This window comes from Carassius gibelio, chromosome A6 (assembly GCF_023724105.1).
Source record: "Carassius gibelio isolate Cgi1373 ecotype wild population from Czech Republic chromosome A6, carGib1.2-hapl.c, whole genome shotgun sequence".
Lineage (NCBI taxonomy): Eukaryota > Metazoa > Chordata > Actinopteri > Cypriniformes > Cyprinidae > Carassius > Carassius gibelio.
Genome location: NC_068376.1, coordinates 25,130,594 through 25,147,507, shown reverse-complemented (window position 1 = coordinate 25,147,507; position 16,914 = coordinate 25,130,594). Strand labels below are relative to the sequence as shown.

At 37.5% G+C, this 16,914-nt stretch overlaps 1 protein-coding gene across 2 annotated transcripts in view; it reads left to right on the top strand.

Annotated features, from left to right (window-relative positions):
- Positions 1 to 3,559: 3,559 nt before the first annotated feature.
- The window catches only part of LOC128015859 (E3 ubiquitin-protein ligase PDZRN3-B), an 85,485-nt gene continuing 72,130 nt past the window's right edge, over positions 3,560 to 16,914 (top strand). The window contains exons 1-3 of one of the 2 annotated variants that reach the window (XM_052600070.1): positions 3,560 to 4,413; positions 9,475 to 9,561; positions 11,440 to 11,547. In XM_052600070.1, the coding sequence (XP_052456030.1) occupies positions 3,700 to 4,413; positions 9,475 to 9,561; positions 11,440 to 11,547 (909 nt within the window). In that variant the 5' untranslated portion in view covers positions 3,560 to 3,699. Of the gene's footprint in view, positions 4,414 to 9,474; positions 9,562 to 11,439; positions 11,548 to 16,914 lie in introns of those variants that run through there. The other variant, XM_052600071.1, reaches the window with a different exon arrangement.

The window sequence follows — 16,914 nt, the reverse complement described above, 5'->3', positions numbered from 1 at the left end:
TAATCAAAGCAAAAGGTGGCTACTTTGAAGAACCTAGAATATGACATATTTTCAGTTGTTTCACACTTTTTTGTTATGTATATACTTCCATATATAATTCCACGTGTTAATTCATAGTTTTGAAGCCTTCAGTGTGTATCTACAATTTTCATAGTCATGAAAATAAAGTGTGTGTGTGTGTGTGTGTGTGTGTGTGTGTGTAAAATGCATTTCATAGTCCAGTGTTAACTGCAATACAAGCATGATAAAGAAAAAATGCCTTATGAAATGGGGATAAGTTTTACCATTGCATGCTCTCATTTCACTCATTAATCAGAATCAGAAAGAGCTTTATTTCCAAGTGTGTTTACACACACAATGAATTTGTCTAGGTGACAGGACCTTCCAGCACAGAAAGTGCAGACAACATATCATTTAAGGTGATAAAGTGAAATAAAACACTAATAATTAGGAGAATAGACAATCAATAAAAAAAATGATATGATAATAAAATAGAGAAAACGAAAATATCACTAGACAGAATTGTGAATGTACATATGTGCTATTTACAGATGACAGTTTTGATAAATTATTTACAGATGTACAATCTGAGATGTGTTATGAGTTGTTCAGGTGGAATATGGCCTGGGGGGGAAAGCTGTACCTGTGTCTTGGCTGTTTTGGAGGGGTCCAGAGTGATTTTACCAGCCCTTTTCCTCACTATAGAGGTGTAAAGTTATTGGAGCTTTGGCAGGGGGACACCAATAATCCTATCCGTGGTCCTGAGTGTCTGTTGTAGTCTCCTAATGAGTGATTTGGTAGCTGCACCAAACCAAAGATGAACACAGAACAGACTCAGTGACGGTTGAGTGTATGAGCAGCTCCTGCAGCAAGCCGAACTTCCTCAGCTGGCAAAGGAAATATAGCCTCTGCTGGATTGTTTTTTTTTTTTTTTACAGTATAGTCAATTAAGAATGTCCCACTTCAGATCCTGTGAGATGGTGGTATGCGGGAACTTGAATGGCACTACTGCAACCACAGTGCTGTTTATGATGGTGAATGGGGGGAGTGCATAGGGGTTTCACCTGAAGTCCACAATCAGGTTCCTTGATGTCCTTCAGGAAGGCCAAGACCAGACTCTCAAATGACTTCATGACCACAGACGTGAAACGCAGGATGAAAATGTATATCCAGAAAAGCAATTAGTCTTTACAAGATTCTGCAATCCCACATCACCCGCATGTTCTTGACATATCATCACTATAGCAGAGTGGTGATGACTGCAGTATGGATGGCATCCAAAGCTCCAAATGAAGCCCTTATGAAGAAATGTAGATCTTTCTGTATCCCTCTAAATAAGGTAAAGCGTTCTGAGATTACAAGCCTTTAACTTTCTACACAAGAAATCTACTATATGGGTTTAAAAAAATTCTCAGTCCATTCATTGACTTAAGAGTGGGAGTTTTGTTCCTATAAGGAATTTTTTTTCTCTCTTTAATATAACAAAAAGCACTCTAAAAACATTATGGCATGCCATTAAGCCATCAAAAATATTTCTATAAATTATAAAAGATGCAATATTTATTACAATACTTTAAACTGCCGCTGCAGAAGTCTGAGGGTCTCTTTTGAAAAATATTCGAGTTCATTAGATCCAGAAGGGTGGGGTGAAAACTTCTATAGACATGTGAGCTAAGATGGAAGAAATGTAAAGCATGAGAAATGGTTAAGTAACATCCAATATACCCTAAGAAATAGATCAAATCTTCTTACAAATGATCTTTATTTTTAACCTGGCATACTTGATCTAAGTCATCTGAGTTCCCTGCCAGCCAACAAATAAACAAGACGTAAGTTCTTTCCTAATTTACAAGTATTATGTTTTTGGTAAGTGCACTTCAGTAACTATTGTTTATTCTGAATGTTTCATATTACCACGTAATGATGTGTATCCAAACTCTGCATCTGTAATGTAATTATCTGGTTGCATATGATCCATTTAAATAATAGCTTGGCAGGTGGTTAAACCAAGGCTGAGACTTTAATTATATTACATCACAGTTTACATTATACTGACTTTAAAAAAATGTATGATATTTGATGGAAGATAAATGAATAAGTGTTGGCAGTACTTTTTGGAAAGTAACATTCAATATCTTTGGCTCCTTTTAAGTAATTATTGTATAACTTAAGCATCTATCAGTGCCAATATTAAATTACTGAGTCACTCCTATTCTGAACTACAGATTTCCATCTGAAGATAAAAAAAGTGACAAATTTATTTTACAAACGTGCTTTACTTTTTTTCTTTCATTTTCCCCATACCCGGGAGTCAGTAATGAACTTGGGAGTTGTTATTTAGTAATGCACATGTGGATTGAATCGCTATGTCATGGCACAGCAAAGGAATTTGATTTCACAGAATATTGATTAGCAAAAGAAAAGAATTTCCCATCTTCAGATCAGTCAATAGCAGGAGAGATGGACGCTGTTCACAAAGGATAGTAAAGCTGCAAAAATAAAGGCCTTTCTTGTCCCCTCACTGCACATAGCTGCCAGTGACCCTGTCTGTGGCTCTCAGTCATTTACAATTCAAATGCTTTTATGACCGTGCTACTTCCTGCCGAGATGGAAAATGTCTTTATTTAAATGTTTTTTATTTAAACTCTATAGACAAAATACACTCAACACAAATACACATTTTAAGGCAAATCATACGCTCACAAGCTTCTATTTACTTATTAGAAAACTGTTCAGACAGATTATTATTTTCCCCCAAAGAGGCATCATTGGCCACTCATGCAGAACTATAGGATGTGAAGGAACATCTTTAGCTTTAGGGCTTTTAGAGTTTGAAATCTGTAATCTTGTTTGAGTTTCTAAGCTGCTCTGTATTTCCTCTATATTTATAAAATATGAAACTAAAAATTAAATATAAAACTGGAATTTTATATTTTTATTAATAATTTAATGTTTCTAAATTCAAAAATAAAACATTACTGACTTACATTGTGACACTTATCTCCATCTAAATGTACTGGTTTATCTGTCACTTTACAATAGGGTTCATTAGTTAACTACGTTAGTTAACATGATCCAAGCATGAACAAAACTTCTTCAGCATTTATTAACCTTTGTTCATTTCAACATTTACTAATGCATTATTAAAATCAAAAGTTATGCTTGTTAACATTAGTTATAATGCACTGTGAATTAACATGAATTTACAATGAACAATTGTATTTTCATTAACAAAAGTCAATAAATACTATAATATATGTAGCTAAATAGTGTAATAAATGTAGTGTCCATTGTTTAACTAATGGAACCTTATTATAAAGTGTTACCTCTCTAAACCAAACTGTTATTGCTTGAAAAGTGTGCTTGGACAAGCCTATAGCTATGTCACTTGCCCTGATATTTTGTTATCTAGCGAACAACATTCATGCGTTTTAAGTTTGGCTTAAGTGTCAAAACTTTGTAGGGTGGTCTGAGAACCCTTGTTGAGTGCGCAGTTCTTCAGATCGTTACGGTATCCAAACCGACATCACTTCTCTCCCCCATAGGAAGTCTCAGGCAATTAGTTCAGTCAGTAGAAGTGCTCGTACTAGTCTACTCAGTTTCTGTGAGCTCTTCTAATGACTTTGTGCGAAGAGCGATTAAACCCCTGTAATATTCTGTGGGAGGCCCGGTTCTATTTTGGATTTTCCCTTTAAAAAAATGGGATTTGAGTTGGATCGTTTCAAGGGGGCTGTGGACCCAGACTTCAAATGCAACTTGTGTAATAAAGTTTTGGAGGATCCGCTCACCACCCCTTGCGGTCACGTCTTCTGCGCCGGCTGTGTGCTGCCGTGGGTCGTCCAGCAGAGCAGCTGCCCGGTCAAATGCCAAAGGATCTCTACCAAAGAGCTCAACCACGTCCTCCCTCTGAAAAACTTAATATTAAAGTTAGACATTAAATGTGACAATCACGCGCGGGGCTGCCAGACGATCGTCAAACTCCAGCATCTGGCGGAGCACGCGGAGATGTGCGATTATTCCCCTGCCAGATGTAGGAATAAGGGCTGCAGCGAAGTGCTGAACCTCAAAGATATGGATGCTCACATGCGTGAATCGTGTGATTGCAGGGCGGTCGGGATATGCGAGAGTGGATGCGGACTGATGCTCACTCATAAGGAGCAGAAGTTGGACAACCATTGCTGCTTGAAAGCCCTCAAAGCGCACAACGGCGCGCTGCAAGGGAAAGTTGTCAGCTTGGATAAGGAGCTGAAGAAACAAGCTCTCAAATCGACTAAAAGAGAGAAATCACTTTTGGCTCAACTGTCGGCTGTTCACAACGAGCTTCAGATGACAGCGCTGAAGTATCAGAAGAAATTCACTGAATACAGCTCCAGGATTGACTCGCTGTCCAAGAGTCTTTCTCCGCCGTGTAAGGTAAAATAACAATGTTGACAGCTGCTTTTGAATTTTGAAATAATTTACCATGGTAACCTCAATAACACTGTGGTAAAGCGTAGTGTTTGTCACCACTGTCATCAAATAAACACACAATTAACAGGCAAATAACTGTCTGAGACGATTCTAAAAGTAACGCTATGCTACTTGAATGAAATCTGTGTTTTTTTTTTTTTTCTAGTAAGTTAGTTATTGTAGTTATTCGTGGTACATTTTGTAAGGCGGTGCTGACCGTTATCAGAACAACGTTTAACATGGAAGCTGTTTTTGTTTTTTTAGTTTTATTGCTGTAATTTTACTTCGAAAAAAAAAAAAAAAAAAAAAAAAAAAAAAAAATATATATATATATATATATATATATATATATATATATATATATATATATATATATAATATGCGTAATCTGAGATTCCCAATTTTTAATGCTTTTTGCCGTTGTTGTTCTTTCTCCCTCTTTATTTTGAATTTTATTGTCAAGCGTTATTTTAAACTCTTTATAATTTTTTTAAGCGCTATATCAACCAAGCATTCTCACTGAAATCGGCTGTGATTGGACAGTGGGCAACCAGGCGGCAAGGAAGTCTACCGGAAGTTGAAGTCGGCCGCGTGCTGCCATCTTGTAGCAGAACTTCACTTGCCTTAGCATCCCATTGACTTTGCATTCATTTTGGCGTCACTTTGACAGTAAATAACTTTACATCTGAGGCGTTTAAAGACTCCGTTTGTCCATTATTTATTTCTAAAGATACACGACAATGTATGAAGGGCTCCATTACCTTCTATGTTACATTACAAGATTAACGATGGCAGTTTTCACGCACAGCCACTAGAAGATTTACATCTGTCAGACAGGTTGCTGACGTTATCAATCTTAGTTTGAGTCTGCGCGTCAGAAACGGAAGTGCTAAAAATTTCTAAAAATGGGCTTCACTTGTCTCAATTGAGTTCCAATGGGGTCGCTGCGTCCATTTATTTTACTGTTTATGTGGGCAACATGCTGCAGGTAATCACAGCCCTGTTGACATAACCTGTAGATTCCAAGTGTGATATTGCATTTCTAGAAACAGGCTTGGACAAGTAATTAATATCAAGGGACTTAGGCTACATTTCAGACAAAATTTGGATAGTGACTTCGATTATTTATTTTTCAGCCAACTGAAAATAGTTCCAAACTACGGCAAACCAAACATCGTGTGTCGTTCTTCTTCTCTCGAGTTTTTTTTTTTTTGTGTGTTTTTTTGTTTTGGTCGTCCGCCACCTACTGTTCTGGAGTGCGAAACGTACACAGTTAAGCTATAAACATTTAAACTATTATATTGCGTTCAGTTCAAGCAAGTCGCATACTTGAACCCTGGCCTGGAATAGCATATATGAGCGGAGCGACAGTCGTTTTACGTCGGTTGTGGCTAGAAGGGATACAGCAAAAACCGGAAGCTAACAATACATAGAATTTTCTACCTATTATATTGTTTTATTAATGTCTATAATAGCCATAATTACTACCATAAAAACATAATACTACCCCTTACAATAATGCAAAAATAGTAATTATTGTTGTACAGTGTGAGGTAAATTTCACTATATTGATGTGCACATGTCCAGTATTTTTAGCTGTATGCCATCTAGCCTTTTAACTAGGGATGCACCGAAATTTCGGCCACCGAAAATTTTCGGCCGAAAATGGCCTTTTTGGTTTTCGGCCGATAGACTTTTATCACCGAAACAACACGGCCGAAATGTTGTGATGACGCAAACAGAAACCGCGACCTGCACGTGCACCTGCATAGCGCCTATGCATAGCGCAGACCACGAGCTCCACGCGACATTCACTTATCACCAGTGAGAACATTCTCTCTCTTCGTATTCCTTTATTCGCAGCACTAAAGCGTCTCCTAACAAAGAGATTAAGACGGACCACGAAGTAAAAACAAAGAAAAATGCAGTCTTGTAGAGTCTGTTAGCACACGTCTCACTGAGATCTTTTCGGATCCTCTGCACTTCATCGCGAATGTGCTTGATCCGCGTTATAAAGACAATTACTTGGATGCGGAAATAAGGCAGCGCGCACGAGAAATGATCCAGGCCGCGCTGGATGCGGAGAACCCGTGTGGAGACGGAGAAGCGCCAAGCGCAGGAGACAGATCAGAGCGCAGAAAAAAAGACTGGTCTCTGCACCAGATGAGTGGTAGCACCATCGTTGTCTGATATGTTCAGTGGAATTCTGCAAGAAAGTGCCTCAAATAATAATAATAGGTTGGCTATTTTGTTCTTAGGCTACTATATATATATATATACACACACACACACACACACACACTACATAACATACATAATATCAGATTGTAACCATATTTATGCTAGATTTTCTGCTAGATTTCTGCTTTAATTTGATAAAAATGTTTATTTATGCCCTGGCCCTATTTAAATACACTCTCTCAAATATTTCTCAAATGTCAGGCAGATGACAAGCTCAACTGCTCAACAGCTAGATGGTTATCTGTCTGAAGTCCCCATCCCCAGAAGTGATAACAGTCTTGCCAACTGGAGAAGTAATGCACTTTCTAGTCCTACAGAAAACAATTTCAAATGCACTTCACCTAAATGCACTTTGTTTTTATGAGAGATCTGTTCATTTTAAAACCTTTCTGCAGGCCAGTAGGCCTGTACATTATTATTAAATATACACGAGTGGGATACATTTTTGGTTTGAATTTTATTTTATACTGTGCATTGTTGCAATGTGCTTAATAAATATTTGCATCATTTGTAATTATGTATTTTTATGTTTTTTTAAATAAGTTATGTAATTGTAATTATCTTTGAAACTTTAATATTAATTTATGCAATTGCAATGTATTAATTTTAGTAAAGTTAGTACACGGTCATAGCAATAAATGCAATGGTACTAATAATTGGCATAATTTCTTTCGGTGTTTCGGTTTCGGTTTTCGGCCTTGGTTTTCTCTTTTTCGGTTTTCGGTATCGGCCAAGAATTTTTATTTCGGTGCATCCCTACTTTTAACCTTTTACATCTGTGATCAAAAGTGTTCCAATCCATAGACTAGTTACATGCCGACTTTTCCATGTCTCTACGAAAGAAACCCAGAGTAGGCGAAGCCAAAAGTTAGAATTTTATAATTATTTCTGTTTATATTAAGACTCCATTGTGAATTTAATGTTCCTATTATTATATGCTTTCTTGTCCGTTGATATTAATGCCAACATTCTTTGTTGTGACGCATACGTTTTAAATTTTTTATTATTAATATATCTATGTTTTGAATGATCAGATGTTGGCCGTTGTCAGGATGTCCTCCAGCCCTGAAATATGCACTGCTTTGCTGGCTTGCAATGTAGACTTTACTGGTTTTAACAAACTTGATGAAATTTGTCTCAATTCTAAGAATTCAAACGTTATCTCAATTCTAAGAATTTACATTTGCACATTAGACTTAAAATGATAGCATACTTAAAAAAATAAGATAATAAAATGTAACAAAAATACAGTATTTTATCAGAACTTATGCTGTGCCATAGTAAAGGTAATATTTTGGTTCTTGTACTCTACCAGCTAAAAATAATTATTTGGCACATGGCCAGATAAAATAAAATAAAAAAGATGGCACTTTATTATGACACTTTTTCTTAGTTCTGTATGTCCTTGCCATGCCTTAAATCAAGTTCTATGACTACTTCTGGCATGTGCGATGCCCTTCAGATTATCTGTAATATATTCTCACCTCAGGACACCATCAGAGCATGGAAAAATGTCAGTGAGTAACACTTGTGACAGATAACCTCTCTTGACCACTCTATGAAGGAGCATGAGATCCTAATGCAACCTCCCATGAGTGAACATGCTTATGGGCTCTGACTGATGTCTTAGTGCCAGCAACTGCCTTCCTGCTGGGGAATGTAGTCCCTCTTGCTGTTCCCATCACATGGTTCATCAGTCAAGTGAAGGAAGCAACGCAGGGCTGGGAAATGATGAGGGTGATGATGGGGAGCTGACATTTGGAGGATTGGTCCTGTCTGCTGAACGCTGGGCTGTTGATCCAGCTGCTCTAGAGGGGGAAAAATGATATCACAAGTGTTTTCGAATCACCACTAGAGCATTTCAGGATGAATTACGCGTTATATATATGCATATGCATATGTTTTTTTTTTTCACAATTCAAGATAACTTATTCATTAGGTTAGTCATGCTTTGACATAATTTCACATTTGTATTATTTACCAAGCTGCCCTGTTCTTGTGAAGTAATAAAAAACTGAATCATATTAGCAGAAAACCCCTGACAAAACAACATTGTTGTGCATTTATTTTAAGTGGAGTCGCTGCCTTCTACAGACATCGTTTCCCATGGAATTCTGGGACTTGTTCCCATGACCTGGTCTAGTGGGGTGCATTCCTTACTAGGAGGCATACATTGCATACACTCAGTAAAGATAGCAAAGAGGACTCTGTACAGTACATGCATGCCATTGATGTCAGTGTTATATTTAGACACTGTCTTCTGTGGCACACAAAAATGACAGCTGCTTTAGTTGCTGATTTTATGCAGTGCCACCCTAAGTGTGGAATAAAATGCTGACACCACTTGTTTCTCCGCGTTCCATCGTTCATCTGTTGAGAGAGCTGTTTGCTGCAAATGTATTAATATACTCGACCAAATGAGCAGGGAACAAGGCATTAACCCTTAAAGCACCCGGCCACTTGACAGCTCCTTTTCCAAGATGCTTTAAGCTTAGAGGAATCATGTAGATTGCAGAACATGATGTTTAATGACTCTAACAGGTGTACCTCTTTACTTGCACAGCCAAATGTAAACCTTGATACCTACAGCTGATTTAAGAGCTTGTGCTATGAAAACACACCCCGAAGGGTTACATTTTTAATATAAAGTTTGGAAGCTCAGACGTTTCTACTTCCCAAATGTACAACTTTAGTAATTTCATTGGTGTTTTTCACTTTTCAAAAGTTTTGAGTAGAAGTATGTGTGAATTGATGGGTCATTTATATGGTTTCCTCTTTTAACAGGGTGGAGAGACCAAAAGTGTCATGGCTATACTCCATCGTGAGTCTGGATCTTTAGGCTTCAATATCGTTGGAGGAAGGCCATGTGCAGTAAGTTTAGAGAGATTTGCACCCTTGTCTTATCTGTCATCAGCTCATTCTATTTCCTGTTTAAGCCCCAGGTTGTCCAAGGCAGCACAGGTTATTTATCTACTCCAGGGCTTCCCAAAGGGGTTTGTGGTAATAATTAAATCATAAAAATATAAAATTAAAATTAATAAATGTATAAATAAAATTAACAACGAACATGAAGATGTGTTAAATTATTATAATAAATATTTAGCTCATAGGTGTTCAGTTTATGTAAAAATTGGGAATCTCAGATTACGCATATTTTATATATATATATACACACACACACACACACACACATATATATATATATATATATATATACACACACACACACACACACACACACACACACACACATACATATATACATATATATATATATATATATATATATATATATATATATATATATATATATGTATTCCTTAGATTACCTCATACCATACCTACATTTGTTCGATCTTGGTCTAGTCTTAACCCAAACTTAATTATTATGATGATAAAGAACAAAATGTGACACTTTAATATCTGTCAGGTTATTTCAGGTTCTCAGTGTATAACTAACTTTAAGTGGTATTGGCAAATGGAAAAATACAGACATAAATGATATCTAACATATAAATTGCCACTTGGTACAGTACGTCGGTCCATCCTGGTGGTTGTGATATCAATATCAGCGTGAATGAGCAACAAACCCTTTAAGAAACGTTTGTTTGTGGTTCGTCTGAAATAGAAATATGATGCACTTTGGTCTGAACTGGACTTTTGCTGAAAAACCTTACAAAGGGGAAAGGTACTACTAGAGCCAATTTTCCAGAGCTTCTTCTAAAACCCTAATGTAGCCTTGTCACAATGACAAGGCTTTATTTATTTATAAAAATTTGCTACTGTTATAGCATAAAGCACAAATTGCTATGGCTGAGTTAATGCTAAAGTAACTGGAAGAGGTCAGTCACTAATGAGTGACACAAATGGCTGTCTCTTAGAAACTGCACAACTACTTCAACGTGGCCATGACCCCTCCCTAGAAAATGTTTGACATGCCATCCATCCTCTTTGCTTGTAAGACCTTAGATCTGTGGCAATAATTGTGACATTTTTATTTTTTCTCTCTGTAATACTTGATTCTGATTAGTCAATCACTGCACAAGTGAGTAAATATTTTACCGTATGTTTTACATTTAATTTAGTATATTTTGTATTTGAATATTACATATTTTTGGAGTATCACATCTTCAGGATGTCAGGTCACTTTTAGAGTTCATGTAATTTAATTTTATTCTAAAATATGGCTACATTTGTTAGAAGAGGATCATCTGGTAAATAAGGATGTTGTTGTTGTTGTAATGGGGAAGAGGGAAGGGCTTGCAGTAATTAACTGCAGAGTTCACAGTTAGACTTCCTGTGGTTTCCCAAGATTCCATAAAAAATTACAGCACAGTGTCAAACAACATGGCACATAGTTAATGTGGTGTGATGTGGTTGAGGGGTGAGTTCAGCAATAGAAAGAGGCTTTGCTGTAACCTTCCTGTCTAGGTTATAGTTTCATATAATGAATGTCGATCATCTTTTTTGTCATCATCATCTCTTAACTCCATAATCCTCCCATGAACACAATATGTCTATCATTTGACAGTTCGTTTGCAGAAAAGCTGAACAATTGAACTCAATGCTTGTACATCTGCATACAATTATTTGTGCTTTGAACCTGTCCTTGGTTATTCATTTTATTTTTATTTTGCAATAAAATTATTTTGCATCTGTAACCCTTACTAAAGAGGTTTATTGGATGGGGATTCAGATTTATTGGATCTTTTTTTAGCTAAATATTGCTGCCTTGTTTTTGGATTGCAGGACGATAAAGATGGCAATTCAAATGAAGGAATCTTTGTATCAAAGATTGTGGAGAATGGACCAGCGGATAAAGAAGGGGGTTTGCAGATCCATGACCGGATAATGGAGGTAAGTGCCTGTTTTAAGCCTGATACTCTAGCCTAATTAAGACACAATGCAACAGCTTTAGAGATTTATTTATGATTACCTTCCCATGCTAAAAATGAAAATGTTATGCATAGTGGCGCAAAATGAGCCAAACATAATGTATATGATATACATTCACAGTTATGGAGATTTTGGACCAGTGTGATGTGTAATGCAGTGTTGTTTGTCACAGTCATGGCTGGTTGGGACAGAAACTTTTAATGTACTGCAGCATGTTAGGACACAGTGTTAAATCTAAGATTTTTACAAATTAGAGCTCACCCTGAAAGATACACTTGCACAAGCCAGTGCTGAACATTTGAATACCTTTAAATAAAAATATTTATTGCATGTTATGCCATATACCTATGGCTTAGTGGTAACTACGTCCTGTCAAAATATTGATGTTTGAGCCCTGGCTATTTCAGAATATCTCCATTTGGTTGTTCATTGTAATTTATTAGATGTTGTTTACTGACTTGTAAAGGAATCCTTTTGGCTGGCATCGGGTCAGAAGGCTCTCTTTTACCTTGGAACAAAACCTGGACTGTATACAAAGGCCAAAAGTTCCCAGTGGTCACTTTTAAGGATGCATAGAAAGTCAGCCCCACAAAGGTTGCTTTTATAGAAGCATGAATCTCAAGTGTGATACAACTGATGCATTGAATTTGCTGTAGCATGTTATAAATATGGCCGGGGTCTGCAAAATTATTTAGCCGAATTAATGTAAATATTTTCACTTTGTGTAGTCGTAAAACATCATTCAACGAAATGGTAGCTTTCAACGCAAGATTTTTTCCTTTCAAGAATTAGTGGACAACATCACTTTTTGGTTGCAAGATTTATTCATTTGTGCTTGATGTCATTATACTGTATGCAGTGTGTAGGATGAGGACGTCATGCCTGCTTTCGTACTAATATTTAAGTGCAGCCAAATGCAGTGTGCTAGCCGTAAGTGTCTTAAACTCTACTGTTCGTTTAAATAAACTGTAAGCCCTTGAGAAGGCGACAGTAATGCAGTCGGCGCCTGGTGACTTAAGACCGTTAAACTGGCCTCGCTGGGGGGACACATGAGTCCCAGATTGGTTAATGCATTGGGTGGAAATGTGCTAGTATGACTTACTTGGAGGAAGGGGCCAGAGTGAGGGGAAACGCTTTGGATTGTGCTGAGCATGCCAACTGCTGCTCTGCCGTGATATCTGAGAGTATTCCTTGTGGTTTTTGTGGATGTCACCTACATCTGTGCTTTTTCTTTCTTTTCTTTTTTTCTTTTTTTAAAGGACATCAACTTAACAATACGTCGATATTTGAGAAGGGTTATCGGTGACTGGTTTAGTATTTTCACTGTTGTGTGGAGTAAGATTTTTTTGCTCTAGGATGGCACTAGACCTAGAAAGTCACCTTTTGACTTTGTCTTTTGAATAATTAAGGTGAGTCAGCATGCGTGCCAGAGGATGTAAATACATAAGGAACATGAAGCACAAAGCCCTAGGTCAGTCTATTGAGTAGACCTTTAAAATTTATAGTCAGAAACTCTCTCCCACAATGCAAAGCTGTTCCCTCCCGTACAGGCAGTTCGGATCATGTGTACATGGGAATAACATTTTCGATTCCTTCAGGAGATTTATTGGCAGTTTTAGAACTACCCCAATAATGTTTCTGCGATTTGAAAAGGGTGTAACAATGCTATTGTTGCTTTTCCCTGAGATCAAAATATGGAGCGTTATGCCTCAGGTGGTATCGCATATCTAATTATGTTGAGTTGAGAAATGACTTTCAGTAGAAATATAATCACAGGGGAAGAATTAATGCTAAATTGCTTACAGCAGTTTTGTTCCCATTGAAATTTCACTTGTATGTTGTTAAACCAGCACCCTGTAGTCCCATCCTTTATAGCCCATGAGAGTTAGACACAGCTGGAGTTTGCTGTTTAAAATATCTTCCTCCAGGCCCCAGCACTCCTCTGTCTCTCTTGCTACATCAGCACTTTTTCATCCATCATACGGATTATCCATTTATTTCCTTTTTCATCCATCATACGGATTATCCATTTATTTCTTTTTTCATCCATCACACGGATTATCCATTTATTTGCTTTTTTCCCACAGCTCTTTTGGAACCACGCGATGTAGTCCTTGGCAATCGTGCATTGATGCTATAAATTTTACTGTCATTTTGAGGTTTAGCACCTTGCTGCATGTTGTCGGTGTAAAAAATATTATATCCATCAATGTATATTACACCTCAAATATTATTCAAATGTAAAGACCTTTGTCAGGGATTTGTTCTTAAAAAGAGTAAGATTAATTTATTGCGCGTCTCATCCAACGCCTCCATTGCTAATTCCACAATGTCATTTTAGACCTAGCAATGGAGGCTTGAGCCGTTAATGACAGACTAATGCAGTTTATTAAGTTATTGGAGAGAGGGAGAGAGAGAGATGGACAAATTAATTAAGTGTGTGTGAATTACATAAGTCTGTGCATCTATTAATAGTGTTTGGCAGTAGCATCTCTACTAATAGTGAAACTGCAAGTTCATCATCGTCAAGATCACCACCGTTATTAGTGAGAAATAATAGTAGGTTTTAAGTTGCTAAAACTATTTTACCGATAAATTTGTCAGTGCAGCCCTTACAACACGTTTCTGTATGAGTGTGTGTCTGTACTATGTGTGAGCATTTGTAAGAAAGTGAGGGAAAGTATGTGCTTTCCGTAAATAAAACATAATTTTTTTGCCAAAAGCATGGAAATAATTTGGTGTTTTGTCTTATCGTTTACTTTATTTATTTGCTTGGTTTTGCTTATTATGCTGTTTTATGGTTGCAAGGACCTTTTAAATAAATTAAATAATTTGGCAAAGTCATATGTTCACGTAACGTGGTCAAGATCTGCCTGGAACTATTTTTGCTGTGCATTTCCCTAAAAAAAAAATTGCACACCTTAGAATGTTCATCAGCCAATCAGATTTAAGCATTCAACATAGTATTTAGAATTGTAACATTGGCCTGTTATCACATATTGAGCTTTACATAAAAATAAGTTTCAGCTTTTTCATGGCCCATTTGTAAACTTTGGCTAGTAAACAGAGTCTTAGAACACATTAACTAAATCGGTCAATCTGTCTATAATGCTATCTTGTTACCAAAGATGCGCCAGAACCTCTCTGAGTCCATTTTATGCTGTTTACCATTCAAGACTCTTGGGTGACTAGCATTCACTGATCAGTACAATGTGTTCTGGAGTGGCAACATCATCTCTTCTGAGGGCATCCAGGCGGAGCGTGTGAATTTGTGTCAGGGCCATCACGGTATTCAGTGGGCTTTGTGCACATGTTCCTGACAGCAGCAGTGATGAGTAACTCACTGAGCGAACATGAGAAATTGCAGTCGGGAAAACACTGCACAGAACATCTGGCCCTTATGAACAAGCTCAAATAAATTTCACTGCCCGACTTTATAGAAAGTGAAGGAACGTTTCATTGCTCACATCTTACTGGGAGTGAATTGGGAAAATTACAAGAAATATCCTTATTCTTCATCTTCTTTTTGGCGATGTTATGTGCACGTACATGACATACCCATAAAGATCCAGACTCTCCCACGGCCATCCGATGGAGGAGTATCATGGCAGATGTCCCTGTTAATCACAAGAGAGGCAGGCTCAGATAATTCAGCAGATGAATAGCGCCTTGTTCGCTGAAGACATTTATTTGCTCATAAAAAAAAGATGTAAAACAGGAAGAAAAAATGGTGGTGTGTTTGCACCCCACACTGTTGCACACTAAAACATTGTAGTTGTGTTGCAGCAGTTTGATTTATGCCTGTGATTTAACAGAGCGCTTGTGTTTGGGAAAATAATATTTATGCCAGACCTCAGCTAGCTTTAAATTGTGATTGTTTGTATATAGTGTATATAGGGTATATATTCTATATATAGTGTATATATAATATATCTATATTAATAGCTGTATCTGAACAATTAGCTGGGATAGAAGGTAATTTGACCACAATAAAATGACACACACTACCTTTAAATATGCTGTTCGGTGCAGCTAAAGTACATTTTCTATTTCATCTCATCATAAGCGGTTGATGGAAGCGCAGTACATGGCTCTAGTTCCTTAAACCACTTCTTGTTTAATGTGTTTTTGTCATAAACCGTGTTTTTTTAAAAACTGGGCTGATTTCAGGAGAATTGGATGTGTTGGGGTAGGAAGAGGTCATAGAGATAGACCAGGTCATGAATGTCACCTTGTAAAAGCATGCAGACAGACAAAGGTCAGAGGTCAAAAAACAAACAGACTTTAAAAAGCAACTCCACTGAGACGCCAGTGTTCGCCATCTGAAAGAAGCAAGAGTCCCAACAAAACACAATATTGGTTGTTTTTAAACAAGAATTTAGCATGGCTGGGAAAATATTTGAGAAATATATGCCATGATGGGGAAGCCGTGGTTAGAGATTCAGACTCATAACCCTAAGGTTATTACCGGCAGGGATTGTAGGTGGGGGGAGTGAATGTACAGCGCTCTGTCCCACCATCAGTACCACGACTGAGGTCCCTTTGAGCAAGGCACCGAAATGGCTGCCCACTGCTCCTGGTGTGTGTGTGTGTTCACTGTTGTCTGTGTGCACTTTGTATCGGATAAATGCAGAGCACTGAGTATGTTTCACCGTAATTGTCCACATGTCATGTCACTTTCACTTTTGATTTTGTAATGAATAATATTAGCAATATATATTGATTATCACTTTTAATTAGCTTTTTATTTTTTATTTCCTAAAGATCGCGTCATACTAGTCTTGCAACCTCCTCCTTGTCACTAATATGAGTGCTCTTGGACAGATGTTTTTAATAGCAAAATAACTGTCTATTTTTAATTTTGCTTCAATTGTATAATGTATGTGAGTGTACCTTTATTAACAGCAGCCTTCTAAGCCCCTTTCACACTGCACGTCGGACCCGCAATATTCCCGTAACATTGCCTGGTCGCCTTCTGTGTGAAAGCAACCACGTCCCGGAATTGATTACCGAATCGAACCCGGGTCGGGGACATAGTAACATTGCGGTAATCGATCCGGAACGAGCGCTGTGTGAACAAAAGCCAGATCTAATTCCGTATCGAAGTGATGACGCGCGTTATCGCGCGACTCTTTTAGCGGCTGTTTTGAAGGAAGATCAACATTCGCGACGAAAACATATGTGCAAACTGTAATGAAGCAGAGATCAGTTAGTTCCTCACTTTCCGCGCTGACGCAGAGATCGTTTGCTTGCTTCAGTGAAAGTATAACGTGCCAAGCGTTGTCGACTCGTACATTACACGTCACGCGCTGATGTCACGTGTCATTA